This window comes from Oenanthe melanoleuca, chromosome 7, assembly GCF_029582105.1.
Source record: "Oenanthe melanoleuca isolate GR-GAL-2019-014 chromosome 7, OMel1.0, whole genome shotgun sequence".
NCBI classification, from domain to species: domain Eukaryota; kingdom Metazoa; phylum Chordata; class Aves; order Passeriformes; family Muscicapidae; genus Oenanthe; species Oenanthe melanoleuca.
In genome coordinates this window covers 5435067-5462068 of record NC_079341.1, presented here as the reverse complement: position 1 = coordinate 5462068, position 27002 = coordinate 5435067, and the positions used below count along the sequence as shown (strand labels likewise).

The window sequence follows — 27002 nt, the reverse complement described above, 5'->3', positions numbered from 1 at the left end:
CTGTCTTGCACCAGTTGAACTTGTAAGGGTTGAGGGTAGTGAAATGGGGAGCTGATATTATATTTGCAAAGCTTAGTTTGCACTAAAACCAACTGTGTTTCAGGTGTGGATCCATCCCTGCAAGCAGAGAACAGAGTCCCAGGCTCTTCCCAAGCCACTGCTGGGGTATCCAAGCAGCAGAAATCCCGATCCACCAACTCGAGGGACGAGCGCTTCCGATCTGGTAAGGGACAGAGATACAGCTGAGGCATCACGTGTCCTCAGAGGAAAAGTATACCTAGAATGGTACCTGCAGCTACACACAAAGCTGGAAGTGCTTTGGAAGAGGGGAAGAGATCATCAATGTCTTTCAGGTTCTTTTTGTTTTGATACACGAGTAGTTTTGTTTGAATCCGGCCTGGAGGAAATGCAAGAAGGGAAAGAAATTGTAGACCTGTCTTCTGATGTGTTTCTTGTTGTGAATTTTACCATGCTCAACAGTTTTTTCATATTTGCTGAGAAAACAAAATTGGGTTTCAAGTCTGTAGAACAGTTACTTAAAATTTTGAAGACTACAGTGTGTGAATTTGAGGAGTTTTTTTTGCTTGCTTGTTTTGGTTATTTTGTTAAAGCAAGGTTATGTATTTATTGTAGCATTCTTTCAAATATTTCCTGGTTTAAAGCAAGTTCACAAAAAAGGGAAATGTCACAATGGATATTCTACTTCATTTTAAATAGACACCACAGTGACAAACCTGTTTTGGAAAATTGTGTGAAAATATTGATATCCTCATTGCATCCTGTTCCCATTGTTACTTTTCAGGAGGTTGAAGTGCACCATTTCCCTGTGAAATTCCTTGTCACAATAGTGAGGAAAAACAGGTGTTTGGAAGCTCTTCTCTCCTAAATACTTTTGGACTTCTAGCTGGATATTTTTCTGTTTGTTGTCCAGGGTGGTTCCAGGTCTTGGGTTTGGGGATGAGAATTGCAAGTGATGGCATGCAGGAGGCTGGTCTTGGGTCACCTTGTCTTGCCACTGCCTGGGCAGAGTGGTTATTGCATCCTATTTGCCTTCCTGGTGTGTAAAACCTTCCAGAGTTGGAGCAGATGTACCTTGTACAGTACTTAGGGCTAATTGAATAATGAATGAGACTTCTTAAATATTCTGTGATTATATACAGACTCCTGGGAAAAATGCCTGTATTCAGCTACCCAGAGAAGAAACTTCTGAGTGCCAGGGAGTATTTCATAGTGTCATAATTAGCTGAATGACATGTTTAAAAATACAAAAAAAAATTATTAAATTATAGAAATACATTACAGAAAATTATATTATCAAATATAATTAGAGTAAGATGTGCCATTGTTAAACTAACAGAAATAAAAATCTACAAGAGCAGGACTACAGCAGGAAATCCTTGGGAGGTAGTCCTTGATGGGGACTGCTATGTCCTGAGGTTTCCTATCACTGCTCCCCAAACTAATTTTTCATTAAATATTTCTGCCTAGAGCAAATTCTTTACTTGGAAATTTGGAAGGTTCTTAGTTACAACATACATAATTGGATTTCTTTCTCCCATTAGTGATATATGACAAGGCTTAATGTGCTCAGGTGGTGTCAAAGCCAAATAGTGACAGTTTTATTGACTTGGTTTAGGTTAAACTTATTTAGGTGTGTGCAAGGAAATGTAGATGTGACTTTCAAATGCCAATATCTATTCCCCTTTTTCCTCTGTAATTTAAAAAAAAATTATTCACTTTCTTCTTCTTTTTTTTTTCTTCCAGTCTTTATATCTTGTTTTTCTTTCTTCAAATCTCATCAGTTCTCCTATATCTTTTTCAAGAGTAGTTGATGAGGGGAGAATGCAGCTTTTCCTAGAACAGGATCTCTTTCTGGAGCAATTTAGAACAATCAACGTAAATTACTTAAAATAAGCAAGGAAGTGAAACAATTTTGTCTTTTTATACAATTAATCTGTCATTTACTCTCTGTAAGTACTTTTTTAAATAGTTTCACAGAAGAGCTGTGTATTTAAATCAACTGTATGTTTTTATCATCTCTAGATACTTGTCTTCAAACAGTAAATATTAACCAAAAAATTCCAACAGTGAATGCTGTTGACAAATACAAGCCTGCTGTCCAGGCTTCAGCTGGAATAGTGTTGGTTTTCTTCTTAATAGCTGGTACAGTACTGTGTTTTGGATTTACAATGAGCATAATGCTCATATTTTATAATTATTTTTCTGAGTCTGTTATTATTTTTTATTGTGATCATCATAAACATTATTATTACAATTTAATTTACTTCAGATATTACTGCTCATTACTCAACTCATGGATTTTATCTTTTTCTAGGTCACCTCCCCATCCCACCTAGACAGTGCTTATTGCTTTACCTGTTGGTATTTTGAAATCCATGAGCAGCAGGGACACTGGTCAGCCTATAAATGTCATTTTTTCCTTTGACCAACTGTAGAAATTCTTCCGTCACTGCCTAAGGCAGGGACAAGAATCACAGCCTGATAAATGAGCAGAGGCTACAAATGGGAAAGAAAAATGCTCTTCTAATAGCTGGGCAGTTTAGGAGCTATAAGAGTTTAGGTGATTTATAGTCCACAACCTATATTAGTTTTCCTCCCTTATCCTTTTTTAAGGACACATGGAAAGAAAGAAAATGAGAACAGGTACAAAGAACAGGAGAGAAGATTATGTGGTTTACTACAGCAGGAGGAGAAAATGTTGATAATAAGTTATTAATTGTTGATGGTTGCTAAATAAAGTGCAGAAGCTTAAGAAATACATCTCTGAGACTTTATACTCTGCTTTTGGATGACAGCATATTTTTTTTTTCCTCACTTTGGTGCATATATTCTTTGTGTTAATGAAATCTTGGGCTTGCTGTTCATCACTTCCAGTGATTACTGTTGAGCATTTGTGATCTCTGTTCTCAAAAATGTGACACATTTGGTCTGATTGTAAGTGTTTAATTCCCTGAAGAAAACTGAACTCCACAGTTCTTGCATGGTGAATCATTTTCACAGTAAATTTTGAAGACTTTAAGTAACAGACAGTGTTGAGAGCTTCTTCTTGCAATTCCAGTATCCAGTTAAAATTTAATTTATACTAATTTATGAATTTTTGTACCCTAAGCATTCTGCTTCTTTAAAATAATTTTATTCATTTTACTTCTTTTATTGAAGTGTGTTTCATCATGTAGAAAAGCTCTTAAAGCAAAACTGGAATGGGAACAAAGTGTTCCAGGGAAGTGAAAGCAATTACTTCATTGATTTGGATGAGAGAGGATGTTCCTACTCAGCTGATGTCCAAGGACAAGATATTATAAGAAATATTTCAAGCCAGGAATAGATCTTACTGAGTATAGAGGGAGTGATGAGTTAAATTGGCACTGTAACATGGAACAGAATAAAAATTCCTCCTGACTGTTTCCTGGTTGCATTTTTATCAGTTAATCTTGTCTGTTCCAGGTTTTGGGGAGGGAGTTAGCACTAGAGGAGGAGGTGGTGGTGATTTTGCCCTCTGGAAATGGAATAAAAAGTAGTTCCCATGCTTGCTCCCACAAATCTGTGTGATGTTGTGACCTGCCCTACTCTGCTTTGTTAAAAAGCCCCAGCACACCCTTGCCTCCAACAAGGCCTTTCCATTCCCAAAATTCACAACTGTCTAAGAATGCTTTCATTTTTTTTTATCTGCCACATTATTTAATGACTTAATGTATTTATATGCAGACTACAAATATTGTGTGTTATTTTGGTCTTTGGAAGACCTTTCCTGCAGAAAAGCAATTTATGTCCCCCTGCTTCCTATGAGATGTTAATGTAACAAAAATGTCTTTTAAATTGCATGTAGATGTAGGCATGGTGGAAGTGACTGCATCTCAGAGATACTGTCTCTTTCTGGAAATAATTCAGGTTGGTTTTGACTGGAAGCTCTGCTAAAGAAATGTATCCTGCAGAATGGGCATTTTGCCCCTACTTCTAAGGCTGCAAAAAGAACCTGTAATTGATAGAAATCCTGCTTAAACTTTCTGAAATTTGGGGATATAAAAGGTTTGCTTCTGGGTATCTATGGGAATAAACTTCATTGGTGGACAATTACAGCTAAAACTAAGGATCAGGAGAAACCAAGACTTGACAAAAAGCCTAGATGTGGGAATGAGGCAGGCAGACATAAGAAAAGGGTAATTTTTAATTTATAAAACATCTATTATTAAGTCCTTGCTGTCAAGGACAGCAGCAAAAATCTGACAGGAAGCCCAGGAAAAAAAAAATTACTGTATTAAAGGGTAGAGATTTTACAGATTTTTTTTTTTCCTTCTTAATATTTTTCTCTCATAACATCATCTTTGAACCTCCCATGTTGGTTGCACAAAAAATTCTTCTTTGAGATAAGCATCTCCTTAGTACATTCCTGAGTCTTGTAAAAGCACACAGGTGGGATAGTGTATTTGCATGTATACATATTTTAAATATTGCTCTGAACAGATTATCTGCAGGGAGCTGCAGACTGAGAAGTGACATTATTGCTATGAAGAACTGATTGGTGTCTGGGACTATATGCTCAGGGATTTTTGTGATTTTTTAGAATCCATTTGGCCAGACTGAAGGGCATGTTCCTTGTGCTGAGCATGACCTAAAGAGGATCTGGGCTAGTACAGAAATGGTACTTTTTAAACAAAACAAAAAAAGACAAAAAAAAAACCCAAAAAAAGTTATGTAAGTATGTGTGTCACACACACATACCTACAAATAGTTTCATACCTTCAAATTTGTCTGCCTGTTACATATTTGCATCTTAGCAAAAGAATAGATGGATACTTACTGCAAGAATATGTATTTTCTTTCAAATTGAATAGTTAAATTCTGAAAACCTTGTACAGCAGTTTCCCTGTAGAAGAAATGTGGTCAGCCCAGTGCATAGTCATATACTCACTTCTTGGTTCTATCTATTGACAGGGTTTGCCACACTCAGTAATAGCAATTTTTTTCTTGTACCCTCTGTCATTATTCTTGCTGTTACTGTTTATTTTCATATCTCATTGCTGTTTTCAGTAAATTGTTCTTATCTCAACCCATTATCTTTGCCTTTTGTGCCTCTAAGTAATTCTCTCCATCCTACCACAGAGAGTATGGAGAGGGAGGAGTGAGCAGTGCCTGTCTTGAAGTGTTTTTAGAGGGAAGAGTAAATTGGAGAATGCCATTCCTAAACTGCAGCAAGCTTATTGTAACTATGTTTAAGTGTATACATGTTGTATTGTGCTTTTCATGACTTTGAGTCTTAGGTGATAAGTCAAAGTAAGTTTTTGGTCTGCCTCATTCCTCCTCAACATCTGTTCATTTCTCATGATTTTTCTTTTTGCATAAGTTTTAGCTTTTGACACCATTGGAATGTAGATGTCGAAGAGAAAAAGCTGCTGAAAGATCACTGAGATACATTAAATTTTATCTGCAGTGAGGTCTTGAACACTGAATTCCTCTTTAATCTGAGTTTTGGCTTAAAAATTAGAAAAGTTAAAATATAGCCTTTGAACCTCTTAGGGTAATTTTTGCTTTCAGGAAAGTGAAAGCTCTGTGTGTCTTTTCCCTAATTCTTCATATAGGATCATAGAATTTTGTTAGAGTTGGAAAATATCTCTAAGATCATTGAGTCCATTAGTCTCTTTTTTCTGTTGTTTATTACTTGCATTGTTTTGTGAGAACTTCAAGAATGCAGGTACTTGTACTTCTTTTTCCCTTCCTGGATTTTGAGGATAAAGAGACAAATGCTGTTGTAAATTTACAGAATCTGCATTGAAATTGCACCCCAAAATGAAAATAACTGATAGTTCAAAACTAACATACTGGGTACTCTGTAACTGCAGTGTTTATTTCAGAGTGGTTTTTGAAATGCTACTCACAGAGCATTTTCATGCTGGTTTCATGAGGAAAGTGTGTCAGCTTGCCCCTGTTTATATTCTCCCTTAGCTTTGGAAGCCGTTGCTTCAGCACTGGACTGGAGCTGCAGGCAGTGGTGCTAATTCAGTCCTCCTGATTCACTGAAATTCTAACCTGTTTGTTTGTTTGTTTGTTTGTTTTCTGTATAGATGTCCACACTGAAGCAGTACAAGCAGCACTTGCAAAATATAAAGAGAGGAAGATGCCCATGCCCTCAAAGAGACGCTCTGTCCTGGTGCACTCTTCAGTAGAGACATACACCCCTCCAGGTATATATTGAGTGAACACAGAGAGTTAGCTAAGCTGCCCAGAGAAGCTGTGGCTGTCCATCCCAGCAAATGTCCAAAGCCAGGTTGGACAGGGCAGCCTGGGACTGCAGAACATATCCCTGCCCTAAGTTGTTAGTAGGTTGCACTGAAGTTCTGTATCATGGCTGTATTTCTCAATAATCAGATTGGTTTTATTCTGTGATGTATTTCCTCATGGTTTTTAGTGTCTTATCTAGAGATGGTGTAGCTGCTGAAAGTCCACATGAAAGCACTCATGGAATGAGCAGGTAATCTCACTCAGAGGAGATAATAATCTAGGCAAACATGTCAGAGCTGAAAATACCTCCTTTCACATTACAGAAGATTCTTCTTTTATAAGTTGAAGAAAATACCAGAGCATTAAGTTGCTGCATTAATTGTGGAGCACTCATCAGGTGGTTACAACTATTCAGTGGTGAGCAGATTGAAACAGTCAGAAAATCATAGACTATAATTGTTCAGATTGGTTATAGCAGAATATCCTCTTTAATTTTTAGGGGGAAAAAGTAAACTGTTGTCTCACAATTTTCTGGAAGTTAAAATCATACGACATATTGTGCTAGGAAGCCAAGTGGTTTGAGGCCAGTGTCTTGTATACAAAGAGGAGGGATTTTCTAAGATGCTTAATTTTGAGAATGTGCACGTGTCTTTTGTAATATGGGCCAGGAGCAGAACCACACTTACTTCTAATGTACTCCTCCATCATTTCTAGTTCTTAACTTCCTTCTCTAAAAGAAGAGTTCAGGTATGCCACTGTCCTGCTTTCCTTTATTTCTTCTTTCTGTTCTTCTCATTTAAAGAGAATTCCACTTGAGTTTGCTAGTCACACACTTAAGTATATTATTTTTGTGGATTCTCCAATTATTTCATTAGTTAATAAACAATAATCTTCTGTGTTCTTGTATATGGTCTTTCTTGACCCTTAATGTTTTTGCCTAGAAGATATACTATGTATTGTTATTAAAATATCTTTTTTTTTTTTTTCTGGGCAACTACTAAAAGGGAGCAGAGATGCTATGGAGAGAAAGTTAGGTTGTGTGATAAAAGCTGCAGAGGAGCATGGGGCATGGCAGGTGGGGTAGTCCAAATAATCCCTTTCCCAGGAGCCACCAGCCTGTCCCAAACCCATCTGCACAAGCCCAGAGGGGCACTGGGAACAGCAACAGGCAGGAAGACAAGTTCAGGACTCTGAGAAGGGTCACCCTGTCCAGGCCTGTCCCTGGAGAGCCTCAGCCCTCCTGGGCACGTGTGGAGCCCATGAAGACCAGTCAGCACCTTCTGGACTGGAGGGAGCACACAGAGGGGTGAGGGACACAGTGTGGGATGCAGGGCAAGAGTATTTTGGAGCTGTGTGAGTCTTGTTATGGGATGTTAATGTGAGGGAGTGCAGACAGGCAAAGGAGCAAACTTGGAGGAACGAGTGTGGGAAAACAGCAGAATGAGAGGATCGTGAAGGGCTGGTGGTGTGTTAATGGAACATGTGCCTGGCCATGTCCCTGAGCCTGCACTCCAAGCTGTACATGTGTACACAGCAAGATGAGGTGTGGGATCTTCATGTTTTTTGTGTGCTTGTGCTGCTGGAGTGTCACCTAACATGCCTGTGCAGGTGGTCAGCAAAACAGCCAAGTGTGCTCACACTGGGATTGAGCAGGGTGCAGTAGCACCTTCAATAACAGGAGATGGAAGTTGGTGGTGTGACCACCAGAGGGATGTGGTCACAACCACAAGCCTGCTGGAGTTCATGAACTATTTGAACAACACTCTGAGGTATGTGGTGTCATTCTTAGGGTGCTCCAATGCAGGGCCTGGAGTTGGACTCAGTATTCCTCATGAGTCCCTTCCAATTCAGGATATTCTGTGAAGGGTTAAGTGCCTCTAGAATCTGTCAAGCTCTTTCTAAGAGAAGGTGTTATGAGATCCCCTTATTTCTATAAGGGAATGGGCCACTGGATGAGTTCTGTATCATGGGGAACCAGGACGTTCAAAAATATTCTAGGTACTTTCTTCAGCTATATCAAATCATAAAAATGATTGTCTTTTTATGTACCTGCCTTTATTTGCAAAGTTAGCTCAGCAAGAAGGATCCAATGTTGTAAAACCTGAGTTGTGCTGAGCATCTAATCCTGAGCAATTTACCTACTGTCTTAAGTCCTTGTATTGGCAGGAGTTAATGAAATTAAAACATGCATTGGTATTAGTTACTTCAAACTTACTTGGAACTTTGTTTCAAACTGCCACCCTCAGGTACCAGGAAGGAAGCATTGGATTCACTTTCTTTACACTGAGGGTTGTGAGGCACTGGCCCAGAGAAGCTGTGGCTGCCTCATCCCTGGAAGTGCCCAAGGCAGGCTGGAAAGGGCTTGGAGCAGCCTGGGATAGGGGAAAGTGACCTTGTCCGTGGCAGAGGATTGGAATGAGATGAGCTTTAGGGTCTCTTCCCACTCAAACCATTCTGTGAATCCATGGTTCTCAGCATAGTGTTAAATACTGAAATCCAGCTCCTGGCTGGCAGTAAAGGAGCTACTTCTATCACTCATCCACCCAAAAATTTTAACATACTTTTGGTTTTGTCCTGTTGAGTCTCTGATCCTTCCCACATGGATTTCCTGTGATCAGAACAGGAGCTGAGCCTTCGTGTAAGTCTGGCTTAAAGAGGGGTGGCTTCTGTCACTGTCTTGGGTCAGCTCCCAGCCAGGAAGAGCTGGAAGCCAAGCACACAGTATTCTGTCACTGTTCTGTCACCACACACCAGGATCCATGGATTAACCCATGCCACTGCCTCAGGGCTACTGCTGGGGTGACCTTGCTACTTCATGGTGTATTTATGTTCTGATATTAGAATGCTTTCACCATGGACCCTCCATTTTTGTACACAGACTTCATTGGTCTTGAATCTGGGTTAGGAGATATTATCAGAGTATTGTGTGAGAAAACTGCTTTTTCTGTAGTTTTATTTGTTCCCCTGAAGTGATTATAAATTGCAGACATGGTGGTTTGGTTTTGGTTTATTGTTGTTTTTTGTTTTGGTTTTTTTTTGATCCCTGGCTGTTCATAATCCTATCTTGTTCCGTATTCCTGGGGTTATTTATTTTTGCTTTCTGCCTAAAAGAAAGGGAAGGTTGCAAGCAATGTGGGGTAAGTTTGACTTCTCTCCAGGAACAAATGAAATCAGCTGCCAAAAACTTCAGATGTAGCAGCAGGCTGGAAGTATCACATGAGGCATGGACCCAGGAATGGGGATGCACCACAGCTGAATCTTCTCAGAGATCTGTTTTTTTTGGTATTTTCATTCAAAATTGTCCTGTTTGATGAGGGAGGTCAAATAATGAGAAATCTACAATTTTAACTTTCAAAATCCATCAAGATAATGGAATTCTTATGAAATGGTTTTTTTTTTTGTTTTTGTGATTTTAGACTCCTAAGAGAAATTATTCTGACACTATTGAAAATGCACATATTGTTGAAAATAAGAAAATTAAAGTGCTGAAATGTTTTGCTCAAGATGAGGAGTAGCTTTTTTTATGTTGCTTCAAGAATTTATATGGAATTGTATCTAGATGAGCAATTCTATGTCCAGAGGATTAAGAAAATAGCCCAAATTAAGGTTGCAGAATTCCTGATGTAACCCACTCCAGATTTCCAGTCTGCATTCTTAGAGTATAGCAACAGATATCCTACCTTATATAATGCATGTAAAAGATCAAGTCATTAAAATTCAGCAATTTCTTTATGAGGGCAATATTTTTTTCTGTAATAAGACTTTCTGGCTTTCACTCAAAATCACAAGGGTTGTATTTTCTTGATGTTTAGAATGACCTTTTTATTTTTTCTTGGATGGATAATAAATAAGGAAAGATTGCATGCCGAAGAGAACCATCTGGAAAGTTGTAAGTTACTGGATGGTAATTAAATTAGGATCCCTTTGTCAGACTTCTAACAACAACAATTATACATCTAGAATGCAAAGATGCTTTACTTAGCAATTCTGTATATTACTCATTAATATCAGTTTATGTGGTTGAAATACATGAATGAAGTTCAATTTCATTGAACTTTAGAGCAGCGTGGTGTTTTTAGGACTTAGTTGTCAAAACAGATTGTCAGAAGAATCAGAAAGTGAAGAATTCCCTTCCCCTCAAAACTAATAAAAAAGGAAATAAAAAAAAAAAAGGGTTTTATTTATTCAGGTGTGATGAGATAAAATTTACCTGTTCAGAACAGAAATATTCGTTCAGTGGAATGGGGATGGGATAGGATGGGATGGGATGTTGACTGATGGTAGAAACCTTTTTTAACTCTCATGTCATTCCAAATGTTGGAGTTAACTGAAACTTTGCTCCAAGTGTGCTGTGACCCTGATGTGTAGAAGCTGTGTTAAGGCACAGAGCAGCAGCCAGAGGGATTTGTGTGTGTGACTGTGCCATTCCTCTAGCACCACCCCTCCCTTGCGCGCGAGACGCTGCGCGGAGCACACGGGGCACGGCCGCGCGCCGTGCTCCTGCTGCTGGGTCATTGCCATTCCCACATTACAGGCCTCTCATCATTATTTTGACCACAGACACCTCGTCAGCATCAGAAGATGAGGGCTCGTTGCGGCGGCAAGGGCGGATCAGCTCCACTCCGTTCCAGAGCCATTCCAACGTAGAGCCCTGGCTTAACCGGGTCATTCAGGGCTCCTCCACCTCATCCTCTGCATCCTCCACCTCATCTCATCCTGGAGGGAAACCTGCTGCTGCTTCCAATACCGCTCCTGCCACCACTGCTGCCACTGTGCTTGCAGATCTCATGGCACACACGCAGATAGGTCAGTAAACCTGCCGGTGTGGAATGAAATCAGATTGCAAAAAACCCCAAAGCAGGGCTAAACACAAAGGTCTTCACCAGGAGATGCCTGTGAATAGCCTTTAAAAGTGCAGTTCACAGACCAGGTAGGTATAATGTATGTGTATTTAACCCAGGCGAGTTGCTCATGAGATCTGAATGTGCATTCTTCTTGGTAAAATGCTTGCTTTACCAAGAAACTAAGGTTCAGTTTAGCAGAATTTCAAAGGATTCCTGGTTTTGCTGCATGCTTTCCAATTTGCATGTATTTACCCTAAATAATGTCAGATTGTGTATTTCAGACATGATTCAGTTGGTAAGCACCTGAAAGACAGAAAAACACACAGGCTCTTTGGGAAAGTTATTAAATCAGAGATACTAATCATAAGGGAAATTTTGTGCTGTTTGTACAAAACTTTTAAAGAAACCTACTTTTTCATATTCCCATTTCCAAGCTTATTATTAAAGAGAAGTTTGCAATTTTGTTTATCCTTGGATGTAAGAAAGAGGTAATCTGTCACCACTTCACTTTGAGCCATTCTGGATTTCATATTATGGATTAATAGATACCATGTTTAACTCCTTAAAATTACAAAATCAGTTATGGCTAACCTTTTCATCTTAACTGGGATTGATGAAATTTTTAATATAGCTGTAAAAACTTGCAAAATACACAAAATATAGCACAGCATACATTATCTTATGTCTCATGACCCAGGCCAGATAGACTTATCTATCAGGACTGTTTAGTCAACAACATTATATGCAAAAATCAAAATTACTATGAGTTCAGAGTCCAGCATTTATGCAGCTTAATGTTGGGCTGTATGCAGGTTTAAAATCTCATTAATAGGAAATAATTATAGTATCTAGAAGGAAGGAAGCTCAGAGATCATTAAGAGCTGATCTGTTAAAAATATTTCTAAAGGTAAAATTTCCACTGCCTTTGACAAAGAAAAAAAACAGATGCATTTTCACATAAGAATGGTCTTCCTCATTTCTGCAATGCTTGCCATGTTCTGTCAGTTTTCATTCCTAGCTTGGTAACATTCATGCATGGCCAATACCAACTCAGCTGGGACATTTTCCCCCTCTGCATGTACTTCTCCTAGCTCACAAGATTATGAAAACTTACTCAGTTCTTACACTGCAAACTTTTATGGTTCTTGATAAATACTCACATACTTTCTAAAAGGGGCTTTGATTTCTTGTAGAGCATAGAAGAGTTTATTTTTTCAGATAGTGTGCTGATATGAGCAATCTGAAAGGCATCTTGCATATCTTAATTGTTATGCCCTACTGAAGTATTCTGTGTCTTGGTTATGTACTGAATAGTTAGTAACAGTTTTGAGATGTTGGAGAATTTAAATTTGACAGCTTGTTCCCTTGCAGCTCATGTTCTCCAGCCTGCATTTTTAATGGTGAGCTCAAACTGAGTTCCCAGGCAGTAAACTTCATATTGGAAATGCAAGGTTAGAGTATTTAATGGAGTGAGATAGGAATGTGCACTACTTTTAAAGTGTTTGTCTTTCACTTAATAGCAGCAAGGACAGCCTTTCATACTGGGGGCCTTTTTTTTCCTTTGTGTAATTTTTTTTTTTTTTTAATAAATAAGGCTGGTGGTATGTCTCAGTTTTTTCTAAGATCACCATATCAACTCTGTAGTATTTCCCACCTTAGCTCTTAGAACAGCTGGAAATACAGATCATGGTGCTTTTTAATTCTCTATCATATCCCATTTGTTCTTTCTTTGGACTCTGCCTTGTTGCATTTATCAATGTCTTGTCATCACTAATGGAAAGGTCCTTCAGTCTGAATCCAATTAACTTCCTGAAGTCACAAGTCTACTCACACTTTTCTTTTTTTAATTCCTCACCACTTCTCTTACCCTGCTGTGCCATGGTATATCTAGATTATACAGCCTAATAGCATGGGTTTTCATGGGCATTTATTAATAAAATGCTCAAATGATTAATTAAGGTAATGAGCATAAATCCAGAACACTGAACCTATCCCTTCTCCATATATAGTAAGACATTGCTAGTCCCTGCAGGGTTTGTCAGGTAGGAAGTGGGACTCAGGTACACTTGTCTCTGTGGCCAGGTTGTATTCTGCAGGAAGCCTATGGTTTGGGACTTTGGGAAAGCTAAGGGGAGAAAAAAAACAACCAAAAAGCAACTTCAGAAATATATAGAACAGAGTGAGAGCATATACATGAGGCAGGTATATATGTGAGTCCTGTACAATGGTTATAAAGGTCAGCTTGACACAGTTGTCATCTTTGTACTTACTGATTCCAGGGCATTTTTCTGAAAGGTGAAGTAACACTTTATCCTTCATGTACCTCACCCACATGAAAGGAATTTAGTCTCTGCAATACAAACATTGCAGTGAGGTCCATTGGAAAAGATGGGCATGGATTTGAGTTTTTCTTCTGGTGATCCCTCTGAAACTGCTTAGAGCTGGACTTGTGGCTTGTGTGTCAGCTCTGGGAATGTGGGACCAGTGCAATAAGCACTTGCAATCTTGGGATGATCACTGCTTCAGAGTGGGGTATCATGTATGTATTTCACAGCCCTGCCCAGATCTCCCTCTGCCTGGAGCTTTTCTGGCAGGGTTTGTGACATGCTGATGTCCTCCGAGGGCTGTGTCTGTAGAGGCAGCTCCAGCCCTGGGCAGCAGGGGTTTCTCCAGCTCTTCCCTGCTGCATTCCTGTTTTTACTCATCAGGATTCTGAATATTTCAGTCCTCCTATTCTTGTTGCCCATTGTTCAAACACTTCTCAAAAATACTGCCATTTCCTAACCCATTCCATTCAAAACCATTCTATAACCTTGGTTACAGTTTTGGAATGATGATAGCAACTTCTTACAGGGGCAGTTAGTGATAGGGCAAGGGGGAAAGGTTTTAAATTTGAAAAAAAGAGAGATTCAGATTAGGAAGAAAGTCTTTGAGAGTGGGGAGGCCCTGGCTGGCACAGGTTGCCCAGAGAAGCTGTGGCTGCCCCATCCCTGGAAGTGTTCAAGGCCAGGTTAGATGATGCTTGGAGCAACCTGGTCTGGTGGAAGGTGTCCTTGTCCATGGCAGGAGGTAGGAACTAGATGAGCTTTGAGGTCCCTTCCAACCCAAACCATTCTGTTATATTCCCTAAGCATTGCTCTAGAGCCAGGAAATGGGGCACAGCTCCAAGCATGCTTGTGTCTCTGGGTTGTAAGGAGGTTCTCAAGCCCCTGTGAGGATTTGTGAAACACCCTCGTGTAAGAAGCAATTTTGATCGTGTTGGTTCTTAAGGTGCCTGATGAGCTCCTCTATCTGTCTTGCATTTCTGCAGAGAACCACTCTGCCCCCCCTGATGTGACCACTGGCCTGGTGGAATACCTGCACCACGAGCGCCCGCAGGTCGCATCCGTGCGAGGAGTGCCCAGAGGCTACAGCAGCAGCATTCTGGAAACTGCAGATGGTGATTGCACTATAGACCTCCCACCTTTCCCCCTTGTATATATAAATATATCTTCATATGCATCTTAGTTTTGTATTGCCTCAGAACTTTAAATTTTGATACATATAAAAACACGTATTTATTTTTAACTCATACAAGTGAAAATCAGCATTTAACGTGTTTTGCATTGTGATAATTTTTACAAGCCCTGTAAAATATTGAAAGATTCACTCATTTTTTCTAAGTATTCTGATGCTCAGAATAGAATGAATGTTAAGGTGTAGTAAACACCTAGATTCCTGGAGAAAAGGATATTATTCGTGTTTCAGTTAAAATCTCATGAAGGGATCTGTGGCTTGAAAAGCTAAAGTAAGGTGTGAGAAAGTGTCTGCATCAGCCAGGTAGCCAGGGAACAGCATTGTTTAAAAGCAAATAAATCCATGGTGGAAACTCTTAATGATTAAAGCTGTTTTCTTCCAAACAAGGTAATTGTCCTGAATGACTTTTCCACCTGCAATTTGTGTGTTTTAGTGTATTTTGGTAATATATGATAAATAATAAATCTTTTCCATTTGGCAGGTGTCCCAGTGAATAGCAGAGTGTCCTCTAAAATCCAGCAGCTGCTAAATACCTTGAAAAGACCGAAGCGCCCACCTTTGAAGGAGTTTTTTGTGGATGATTTTGAAGAGCTGCTAGAAGGTTAATTTTCTTTCAGATACATTTTTTACTCCTTGTGTAAGTGGTTCATGACAGAACTCGTACATAGCAAGTGTTGGTTTCTTTTTCTCTTCTCAATAGAAAACTAGTCATGGTAGAATTAATACAATGGGGCGAGAAAGGGCATATGTTACCACAAGTGGAAATTTATAACTCAGCCCTCCTACTCAGTGTGACATTTCTGAGCAGCTAACACTGTGATTCTAGTCTGAAGTTTCTCCAAATGAACTTCTATTGAGATGCATGTAATTGTGGAAAGCATCACTTGGAACCATTCATTTTACTGGTTATCTACATTTGAGTGTTTGCTAACTTCAACCAGGACTTTGCTCACTAAGATCAAGATACTTCACTTTCTAAAGCAGCTTCGAATAGGATTTTAACAGAAAGCCTTTCTTTTAAAATATGTTGTTAGACAGGCATAGTGTCATTTTTCATCACTTGTTGAGAATTCAGTGCAGCAAAAAATATCCGTATCCAGTATTCAGTATCCAGGCATCACTGAAGCTGTTGTCTCTGATAACCCTTCTTGACTTGGTGGAGGCTTTCATCGAAATAGATGTGGAGAACAAGCAGCAGAAAACAAGAGCTTTCCAAAGCAGAAAGAAGTGGCCTAGAGATTCAAATTCTGGTCTTTCAATAATGTGGAATCACAGCTCTGAAGTGATGGTCACTGTTTTTTGGGAAGGTCACTGTTTTTTGGGAAGCCAACAGATGATTAGCACAGCATCATCATCAAGCAGAGGAGTAGTGATAGCTGTGAGGAGGAGGTGAACGGTTCACAGAACAGTCTGTGAAGTGTAACTTACATGTTTTGTACAGTTTGACATTTCCCTTTTACTGTGCTCTGGTTTTAGTGCAACAGCCTGACCCAAATCAACCAAAGCCTGAAGGAAATCAAGTGAATGTACTTAAAGGGGAACCCCTGGGTGTTGTGACCAATTGGCCCCCCTCCCTGCTGGCTGCCCTGCAGCGCTGGGGAACCACCCAGTCCAAAGCCCCTTGTCTGACAGCGTTGGATACCACTGGGAAAGCCATTTATACCCTGACCTACGGTACGTGGTGGAGCTAGCTGGGGGAGGAATTAGGTGTTCATCATGAAACACCAGTTTGTCTTACTGCAGAAGGACTGCCTGTGCTTGTAGCACGTGGCTGGAGATTGCTGTAGGAATGTAAATTATTAATTCATTGTATATGAGAAATGTTTCTAAAGAAGTTAAGGAAGAGAAAATGTTTATTGCAAAACATACTGATTCTTTCCAAGTGGCTATTTGTAAATCTCGTAGAATTGTGTGGGTTTTTTCATAAAGGAACACTAAAAATAGCCCAGTGTAAACTGGGAGGTAGAAACAGATGACTAAGAATGCACTCTTCAGATTCCCAGGGGAGACATTCCATTTTAACATCTTGCACAGCCTTATAAAGAAGACTCATACCTCAGGAGCATAATCAGGGTGTTAGTGGTGGGAAATGAAACTTGCCTGTAATAATGAACTAGAAGTATTATAGTAAATTGCATTTTTAGGGAAAATAACTGTGTCCTGCAGGATAGCTCAGTGCAGCATTTCATTGTATAATGTGTTAAAATGTTAAACTTCATTGTTTGCATTCTCACAGATGAAGGATGCAGGAAATATAGCTGAGCAGCTGCAGTAATTTAATTACTCTGCAGTGGAGCTTTGACTGTTGTTTAGAATATCATGTTTAGTTTTACATTTAAAATAGAAAAAAAAAAGGAAAAGGTAAACCAAAAAGAAGCCAAGTACTAAATTGAACTTGGACTTAGCCAGCTATTCTGATGCAGTGAGAGACATGTGAGGGACTAAGTGTTCAAATTTTAGTTTTTGCTTCTTAATTTCTTCTTTTATTCTTTAGGCAAGCTGTGGAGTCGAAGCTTGAAGTTAGCCTATACCCTGCTAAACAAGCTAACCACTAAGAATGAGCCCCTGCTGAAGCCTGGAGACCGGGTAGGCTCTGTTGGAAGTGGTCCCTTTGGATGGAATAGTTAAGAACAGCTTTAGCTGAAGAAAGCCTTGTAATAAAATATTGTAATAATATATTGTGAAATATCCTTACTTATACATTGTCTCAATACTTAGTATTTCTCTGCCTGGTTATCTGTGAACCTGGACATAGTTGTGAAAATTTTGTTTCCACACATTAAAAAGCAGCCCGTCCCTCTGCCAAATGACAAAAAATACATCTTTTCTTATTTTACTGTATTTCTCTAGGTAGCTCTCGTATTTCCTAATAGTGATCCAGTTATGTTTATGGTGGCATTTTATGGATGTCTCCTGGCAGAACTTATTCCTGTCCCAATAGAAGTTCCACTGACAAGAAAGGTAGGCAGATCCATTCAGTATTTTTATGGTTTGATATATTAATGAAGTGTTTGTCTCTGTGTGTGTATGTCTAAATCCTGCAGTCCTTACATGGAGTCCTTCAGAGCTCTTTAGAAAGCATCAGGGGGACTGTTCAGTGTACATTCTTGGTGCTTGGAATTATATTAAATATTTAGTTAAGGAATGGGGGAAATAATATTAAGCTAGTGATTTAAGTATTTTTAGGAATGTAATTGTAAAAATCATTTTAATTCATTATTTTCAAAAAAATCTGTGGAAGTATTTCTCTGAGTATATCAGAGAAAGGTTATCTTTTCAGCTCTCATGCTGAGTAATGAGGCAGGCAGAGATATACCACAGTTACTGGAAATACAGGTGTAATCCTACAGACCTGGAGATTGTTAGGAAAGAGCTGAAAAGCTACAGGCTCTGCTCCTCAGTGTGTCAGGACTCAGAAACAGCATCAAACCAGTTTTCTGTTTTAGCAGAATTTATAAAAATTCCTATTGGTTGAGGAGGGATGTACAGCCATTGCTTCTGACACTGCTTTCCTTACTAGATATGCTGCAAATCTTAGCTGGCACTAAGCAAAACTAAATTTTCTCAGTCATTTAAAGGTCCTGTGGGATAGACTTTTGTTTTTTCCTGTGATATAAATAGACTTAATGTTTTCTAAATATTAAGAACTTACAACAAACTGTGCAAAAGCTTTGTTATTTTTAATTTTGCTATTTCTTTGTTTCTCTGCAGGATGCTGGCAGTCAGCAGATTGGGTTTCTTTTGGGCAGCTGTGGAGTCACATTAGCTTTAACCACTGATGCCTGTCAGAAAGGCCTCCCAAAAGCTCAGACTGGAGAGGTGGTGACCTTCAAAGGTGTGAATTTATTTTTTATGGCATGAAAAGCAGGTATAGTCACTGTTGCTGTCAAACTGCAGCTTTTGGGTTTGCTTGCATGGCTCTTACACATAAAGAGCTGCCTTGATTGTTGTGGCAGTGCTTTGTGCTGTTTCTTCCTCTCCTGCAGGGGATTTTGGCTTTGCTTGCCTCCTGTCATTATCCCTGAATACTAGGGGAAAAAACTCTTGATTTTTGGAACTGGAGTGACAGTAGCTTTTCTTTTTCTTTGAAGGCTGGCCTCGTCTCATGTGGTTTGTGATTGATGGGAAGCATCTGGCAAAGCCAGCCAAGGACTGGCATCCACAGGTCCGGGATGCCAGTGCCGAGACTGCTTATATCGAGGTGATCCAGTGCAATGTGATAACTTCTATGGGTACTCTGTGATAGTTTGTAATGTTTTCTTCCTTTAAACTCTCCATACAATGAAAGAGATGGCTACAGTATTTTAAACTGTGAAACAAGAATGTTTCCACCAGACTGCCATCAGTTGAGTGACTCTGTGGAGTTCAGGTTGAGGACTGGGGATAATCAGCATTTTGGGGTCCCCAGGACAATTTAATTGGACTAGAGAAACAGATTTTTTTTTTACCATATTAATGTATTCTGTGGACATAAAAGTGTATTTTATGCTAGCCTTTTGAATTTAAAAAAGCTGAGTTTTTGTAGTATGTTTTCAATTCACTACTATAAAGTTTCTTGGTTTTGCTGTTAATCTAATGCTTGCATACACTTTCTCTTCTCAGTACAAAACAAGTAAAGAGGGAAGCACAGTGGGCATTACTGTATCTCATGCCTCCATGCTGGCACACTGTCATGCACTGACTCAAGCATGTGGCTATTCAGAAGGTAAGTGAGATAGGTGTAACTTCAAAATTATACTGACAGCTTTGCATCTTCAGACAATTTATGTTGCATAATCATGTCTGCTGTTTTCAGAGAACTTTATCTAAAGAGTAGCAGCCTCAACTGCAAAGAGAAAGGCAAACTTCCCCATTTATAAAGGGTGTGATGTGTGAAAGTGTTAAGCCACCTGAGAAATCATAATCAGAGGGGATCTTCCTCTTACCTAATCACAAAACAACATCTCCCCAGGGATGTGAATATTGTGAGAGATCTGCTTGTTTGCAGTCATCCTTCAAATGAACAGCCAAGAACTGCTCTTGATTTTGACCATCTGCATAGAGTTCATCTGTGCTGCCATTTAACCAAGTACTTTCCTGCCTACATTCATCTTACATCAGCAAATTGACAAGCAAATTTTACCTAATCAATACAAGATACCCCTCAAAAATCAAGTTGAATCCTTGATTTCAGTTCTTGAATTCTTATTTGTTTTCTTGAATCGCATAAGATACTCAGATTCCACAGAGAAAATATTCAGGAAAATTTAGTAGAGCCATGGTGACATTTCTTACTGGATCTAATTCTTTCAAATACAGATTGACTTTTTCAGTTCAGCTGAAGAAGTTTACTTAAGACTGAATCTTCAGTATGCCTAGTTCAAACACACATGGAAGGAGTATTATAATAAATCAAGGTCTTAAATACCTTGTAATATTCTAGTTTAGTAATCATAATTCAAAAATTATTGCAATAACTAAAGCAAACCACTTGGAGCTTAAGCAACCTCTTTGTTACAGGCAGCAGAGCTTTGGTTCCTTGGCAGTCATGGAGTTCAGAGTTGCTTTAACAAATATTTGTAGTTCTTAAGTATTTTATAAATATGCTTTTTAAATATTATATTTTTCTCCTTCACTTTCAGCTGAAACACTAACAAATGTCTTGGATTTCAAAAGAGAGGCTGGCCTTTGGCATGGAGTGTTAACGGTGAGTATTGCAAGAAAGGCAAACAACTGCAGCAATTTGCTTCTCTCATTGGTAGTGTACTGGTATCAGAATTAGGCTATAAATTCATCCATTCTCTCAAATGGTTTTTGTTTCAATATTTATATTTTTCAGAATAAACTGTTGCTTTTTCAGTAACTTGTGTAGTTTATTTTTTCAGAGTATAAGCATAATTTTTTTACCAGTTAACTGTAAGACTTATGCTGTAGCTGTGATGGTGAGAGTGTTTATTTAAGCACTGTTACATGTTCTATATTTTTTAAGCCACTTGGAAGTTTATTTTTTAACCTCTTTCTTATAGAGTGTTATGAACAGGATGCATGTCATCAGTATTCCCTATGCATTAATGAAGGTTAATCCACTTTCCTGGATACAGAAAGTCTGCTCATACAAAGGTACCCTAAAGGTTGTTGTAATTCACCCATCTCTTTTTGGGTTATTAAAAACAAATCAAATTGTTTGTACAAAATGTCTTTGTACCCCACTGAGTACCCCATTTCAGTATTCTGTGTGCTCACAGTTTCACTGATGAGGGACATTGATGGCTTCTTCTGAGAGACCTTTAAAGAAACTGTTTATTGGTATTTAAATTTATAGCAAACATTCAGATTCTATGATCAAGTCCATCTGGAGACACTTAATATACACATGTTCCAGTAGTTGAATATTTGGTGTTTGTTTTCTACATTTGGGGTGTCATAAATTTTGTGTGTAGTTTCATAATTCTGTGTCAATACACAAGAATACTTAGAGAATTTTATAATTGATCTTTATTTTGTTCTGCACACACAGCATAATTCATGTTTTGATTTCCAGCCCGTGTAGCAGTAGTGAAATCCCGTGATATGCACTGGTCACTTTTGGCTCAGAGGGATCAGAGAGATGTCAGCCTGAGCTCCTTAAGAATGTTAATAGTGGCAGATGGAGCCAATCCGTGTGAGTATGGATGCATTTCCTGAGTGTCAGTCTTGCCAAGATTCTGTTTGTTGTAGGCCCTGTGTCAGAGCTGATGATGCTTGGGGAGTTAAGCAGTTTGTTCTGTAGTAGAACACTATTTGTGTGCCACTGCTTTTTCATTGTTGTTTGCACTTCTTGGTATTTACCTGTGTAAACTTATTTTTTGAACTACATGTTTTCATTAATGCAATACTCTTCCATGAATTGACTTGAACTGATACCTACAATATATAAATATAGATATAACCCACTTTGTGTCAAGTGCTAGAGGCCTGATAGAATTGTGAAGGTATGTCAGAAGTGTTTGATATTTAAGTGCTGTGACCTCTATAAGAAACAATCAGGTAGGAGATGTATAAGAAGTTGACATAAAGTTACCCTTAGTGACAAAGTATTCTGATCCCTGAAGGACTTTCCATGATATTCAGTGCTGGTGAGTGCTGACACAGGAGGAGTATGCAGTTGGGAATGTCATTCAGTGTAGTTGCCAGTCACTAGGAGTTCTTCCAAATCTACTCTCTTAGAATAAACTGGAATGCCTTCCAGACAGTTGGAAAGAATATTTGGTTTGTGCATGGATGCAGCAGTATTCATATAACTGAGCTGAGAATGACCACAGACTTTGAATTCCTACAGCTCAAGCCTTCCTGCTCTTAGAAGAATGTTTCTAATTATGTGATGGTTCTTTCTAGGGTCAATATCTTCCTGTGACGCATTCCTGAATGTATTTCAATCCAGAGGTTTGAGACCAGAAGTAATCTGTCCCTGTGCTAGTTCTTCAGAGGCACTAACTGTTGCTATTCGCAGGTAATTCCCTTTTCTGAGAAGTGAACTGAAGCTTTTCTATTGAAATGTGTCTTAGAATCACAGAATGCTTTGGGTTGGAAGGAGTTTAAGCCCCCTGCCATGGGCAGGGACAATTTCCACTACACCAGGTTGCTCCAAGCCCTGTCCAACTGGCCTTAAACATTTCCAGGGATGGGGAATCTCATGTTAAGATGATAGTCAGAAAATATCATGTATATACAATACAGAGATGCCCAAAGACCTTGGCAAAGGAAATACGGAGCTCACAGGTGTCTCCTTTACTGAAGGATGGGAGATTTTTGTTAGATTTCTTTAAAAAGGTTAATATTTTCTAAGAATAGTCAGGCAGGAGGTGTTTTTTCATGCTTTGGGAAAGCAAGTTATTGAAGGGCCTTTTAAAATGCCCCCAAAGCAAAACTTATATTTTTGGGAGGAAGATGGTGAATCCTCAGTCAATTGCTTATGTATGATGATTTCTAAACAGTGGCCTAAAATTAAAAAAAAATATTTGTAACTGTTCTGAAAAGTAATGTTGGCAGGGGATGCTCTGAGAAAAAGAAATACTTTAATTATTAATAGACATATGGATGGGATATGCTGGAGTTTCTTGATAGCAATTCTGATCAAAATGTGTTTTTTCAGAAAGTCAAAGAAAATTTGGAACAAAAAACTTTGACATTTTGGAGAGTTTTGTTTTAGTTCTTTCTTCATTTAGTTACTATGCAAGTCTTGAACTCTTGTGTGTTCAAAGCGAGAACCCATTCTTTTTCCTAACTTTACCAAGCCTGAGAAGCCAGCACAATGTTTTTAGTGACCCTATCACTAGTATTGGTCTGTTGATTCATATCTAACTGGACTTTCTGTCTTCCAGACCTTCTGAACTGGGTGGGCCCCCTCCAGGAAAAGCAGTGTTATCCATGAATTGTCTGAGTTTCGGTGTGATCAGAGTGGATACAGAGGAGAAGTTGTCAGTGTTAACTGTGCAGGATGTTGGGCAGATCATGCCTGGAGGTAGGGAAAGCATTTTGTGTAGTTTTCAGCATGTTCCAAATAAGTCATTTTTACTATTACACTTGGGTGCATGGAATAAATAAAAATGTTAAATACCTTTAAGGTAGTATGAGTTATGTTTTGACACATTATCTAATAAACACGTGATGGGTTAGAGATTCATGCACAATAAATCCAAGTGACCATAGGTTTTGGTATGATCAAATGCTTTTGGCTTGTTGCAGAATTGTTTTTAGAATGGAATGGAGTGGAACAGAATAGAATTGAATATTTCAATTGAAAGGGACCTCATCTCAAACCCTGCAAAGGTGATGGAACAACTAATTCTGGGAACTATTTTCTCATGCCCATGGAGAACAAGAAAGTGATCTGGAGTATCCTGGGTTAATCTATTTCCTAATGACATCTGTTTGCAACACTGTGGTTCCTGAATTAGGTAGAGCTGGGTATTGTTCCTCAGCCCATTAATTGAAGCAAAGAGACTTTGTCTCATCCTTGTTGTTCTCATTTGAGACCCAGCTGCATTTGGAGAGGAGAGCATTCTGAGGAAGGTTAGTAAAGGTAGAGTGCCAAACCAGATCTGAGACTGTGAACCATGGGGTGAAGGACTGGACACTTGGTGCCATCTACTCCAACTTTTAGGCTGGCTGTTCCATGGCACTGTCTGTACTCCTAGCTCAGGCCCTGTCCTGACTTGTTCTGGTGTGCTTGGAGAGGATGAAATACAGATTTTTTGGAACTCTACTCACCCCTCAAGTTTTTAATGTAGTTACCAAATAACCTGATTGATTCTGGTCAACTCCTTTGGTTTTGATATTCTTGGTCTCCTTATGAACTTCCTACTTTGCAGAGCTGTGGTTCTAAAGCCCTACTCTATGTAGAGCATTTGCTCAAGGTGAAGATAAAATGGAGACTTGGCTTGTGTGATTTCAGCAACAGCCTCTCCTCTGTACACCAAAGCAAATAAGAGGAGGTAGACAGCTTCCCACTCTGCTGGTGAAAATTTCAGCCATTGTGTGCAAGTGTCTCATTGGTCTTGTTTAATTGTCCTTATTATCCCCAGAAGCCCTTTGCCACCCCTGGAGTCAGTGGTTCAGTTGTTATTGAACTTAAATTCAGTAGAGCTTCCTTCTGCTGAAGACTGAGCAAAAGCTCTGCACTTCATACCAAAACAAAGCAGAGAAGTCACTTGGTTGTTGTGTAGCTTCTCTCAAGTTTTTGTTTTGTATTAAGACCATTTGAAGTTGTTTTGAAAGTCTGTAATAAATTCCAAGAAAGACAGTAGTAACTTCAGCCTCACAGTTGGACTTGATCTTAAAGGTCTTTTCCAACCTAATCAATTCTCTGATTCTGGGACTAGCATCAGTGTCTCAAAAAATTAGTGATTTTTTTATTTCAACTAGAATACAGATGGCATGTACTGCTACTGCTGTCTGTTTGGGGTGTCCACACTACTGCTGTCCCCTTGAAACCTCACTGAAATTCAGCTGTGCTCCCCACGTTTTCTTTAGATTATAGGTTAGACACAAGGACATGAAGGGAGTGAGTTTGCATGCCTTTCAGGTAGTCATGAATCCTTTGGAGAACTGACTGAGCTAAAACTCAGTGTTGCTGCTGTTCAAAAAAGTGGTATTAGATGCAGGATCAATTGAAATCTTTCTTTGGATCAGTTTGTCTCATGTAGCTCCACCTCTGTGGCCCCCCTGCTGCCAAAAACCAGGCCATGCAAAACCAACACAGGGAGGCTCCTGGCTTTGCTGTAGGCTTGCTCTCACAGCAGAGTGTGATTGATTACACTAAGGCACAAAGCTGCCTGCAGCTACTCTTCATATTCAGTTGTTGGAGCTATAAGTCCCCTGGGTTAATTTTCCACGGAGCATCTGCTCAGTGGCAGGTTCAAGTCTGCCTTAGGATGTTGGAAAAGTTCCCTGTGTGCTTATGGCTAAGTAATTTCAGCTCATTATGAGTTGTCATAAAAAAACACGTCTCTGTCCTTGTGAAATGCCTTACTGAGCAGTCAGAGGGATCTGTGAAAAAGCCCTTCTCCTTTGTCAAAATTCCTTGGAGCATTGTCTGGCAAATCTAGGAACTCTACTGGATTAGGGGGCCACTGGCAGGCAGTGATAACACTACCATAACTTTCTACATGAGTAAGAAACATCAAATGACTTGTCTGGTTGTGTGAGGGAAGACCACTTAAATGTGTATTATTAAGTGCCTCAGAGTGACATGACTTGTAATTGATGGCTGTTGTTATTTGAAAATACAGTAGTAAGTGGTAAAACTACTTGAAGTTAAGCAGAATTTGGGCATTAATTCATTAACTCTTTTAAAACTAGCATTGAGCTGTCAGATTCTGGGCCAGGTTTGCTCCAATTTATCCACATATTAATACCAGCAGAAATTTCTCTGTATTCCTTAAGTCAGAATATACATGATAGATTTCATTATAAAAGATAATTGATAACTTTTGTCTCTTAAATTCTCTGGAGTACAAAGGAAGTCAAAAGGCACTAGCAGCTACTTACAGGGGTGTGCTAAATGAAAAAAATTAATGACTTATAAGTAAAGGAATTACTTAGTTTCAAATGAGTCTGCATGTACATTCTAACAGTGGAGATATTTGTGCCTTAGTTGGTAAGATTTATGCTTTTTCCTATGTAGTATTCATGGGGGGTGTGCCCTTGTCCATTCTGGCTTGATGTTTGGCATACAGGAGAGAACATACCACCACCTGTTCTTTGCCCCTCTGCTGAGTGATGAGTCTTGCTCTTGATTTGCTTTGGGTTTTGTATTTCTTTCTGAAGGCTTTTATCCATCTTCTGATCCCCACTGAACTTGGAAAACTGCCCTAGCCTTTCAAAAACGTGTGAAGATCTCGAGCATGCTTTATTCCAGAACTACCTGGTTAAAAGGTCATGGATAAAATGTCTGCTTCTACCCTCCTATTCTTCAGATCTTGCTTTTTTTCCTGAGATGCTGAGCCCACCTGCTCATGGGATCTTACTCAACATAACCACCAGTACCAGGGTCATGTCATGTGTCACTGCTGTTTAATCCATAGGCCGGTGATGCCACATTCCCTTCCATTCATTATCTACCATGAATACCCATCACAAGAGCCAGCATCCACAGAGAAATCTTCCTCTCAAAGATAGCATGGGAATTCTTAAGAGAAAATCTGGTATGAATTCCCATGGAATCCTGTCCTGGAGGAATGATATTTTACTCCACCTGTTGACCACCTTGGGCTATTTTGCATAGTTTCTGTCTGGGACTGACATTGCTAAATTTGGCTCCTCACAATATTCAGTTCATTTTTTCAAATTGGACTGGTAAAGATGGTAGAGAGAGTGCCAAACCTCTTTTCTTCTGCCCTTGCTCAGCCTCCAACTTTCACATCAACCAGACTGTGACTGCCGTGTTATCTGTCATCTTGGAAGCATATTATACCTTAAGTTTGAGCCTGGGTATGTTGCTTAGTGGATATGTTAACTGCAGTTAATTTTGCCTACCTTCTACTTCCCAGCTAATCCTTTCCATTCTTTTACCAGGATCATTCTTTGAAAAGAGCTAACACTCTTGAATCTGAAAGTTCTAAATCTCTGTAGCCTCTATATCCAATCAAAGGAATTGTAGGTTCCTAGAAACAGTGTTGCTGCTGCAACTGCTTTCTTACACTAAAGCAGAAGACTTCAGTTTGGTACCAAATCTTGGGCTTCTGCAAGGTGATCTTCTGCAATGAACAGAATCACGTTCTGGATTGTGACTGCATTCAGTATCTTTTCTAGAAGTTTAGGGAGAGGGTTCCTAAATGTTGGGATGCTCACACTCTCTCCAGGCCATGGATGTCTTGTATTTCATTGTTTCCTCTGTCTGAGCAAACATTTGCCTAGGTTCTGGTAGTTATCACAACACATCTTCAC

At 39.2% G+C, this 27002-nt stretch overlaps 1 protein-coding gene across 2 annotated transcripts in view; it reads left to right on the top strand.

Annotated features, from left to right (window-relative positions):
* The window catches only part of DIP2A (disco interacting protein 2 homolog A), a 72227-nt gene that overhangs the window by 25579 nt on the left and 19646 nt on the right, over positions 1-27002 (top strand). For both annotated transcript variants that reach the window (XM_056496106.1, XM_056496107.1), the window contains exons 3-18: positions 104-223; positions 6081-6200; positions 10798-11043; positions 14392-14520; positions 15079-15198; positions 16074-16271; positions 17092-17183; positions 17448-17558; positions 18309-18432; positions 18689-18798; positions 19200-19302; positions 20219-20283; positions 20603-20696; positions 21118-21237; positions 21951-22065; positions 22937-23076. In XM_056496106.1, coding sequence (XP_056352081.1) covers positions 104-223; positions 6081-6200; positions 10798-11043; positions 14392-14520; positions 15079-15198; positions 16074-16271; positions 17092-17183; positions 17448-17558; positions 18309-18432; positions 18689-18798; positions 19200-19302; positions 20219-20283; positions 20603-20696; positions 21118-21237; positions 21951-22065; positions 22937-23076 — 2007 coding nt within the window. The remainder of the gene's footprint in view (positions 1-103; positions 224-6080; positions 6201-10797; positions 11044-14391; positions 14521-15078; positions 15199-16073; positions 16272-17091; positions 17184-17447; positions 17559-18308; positions 18433-18688; positions 18799-19199; positions 19303-20218; positions 20284-20602; positions 20697-21117; positions 21238-21950; positions 22066-22936; positions 23077-27002) is intronic.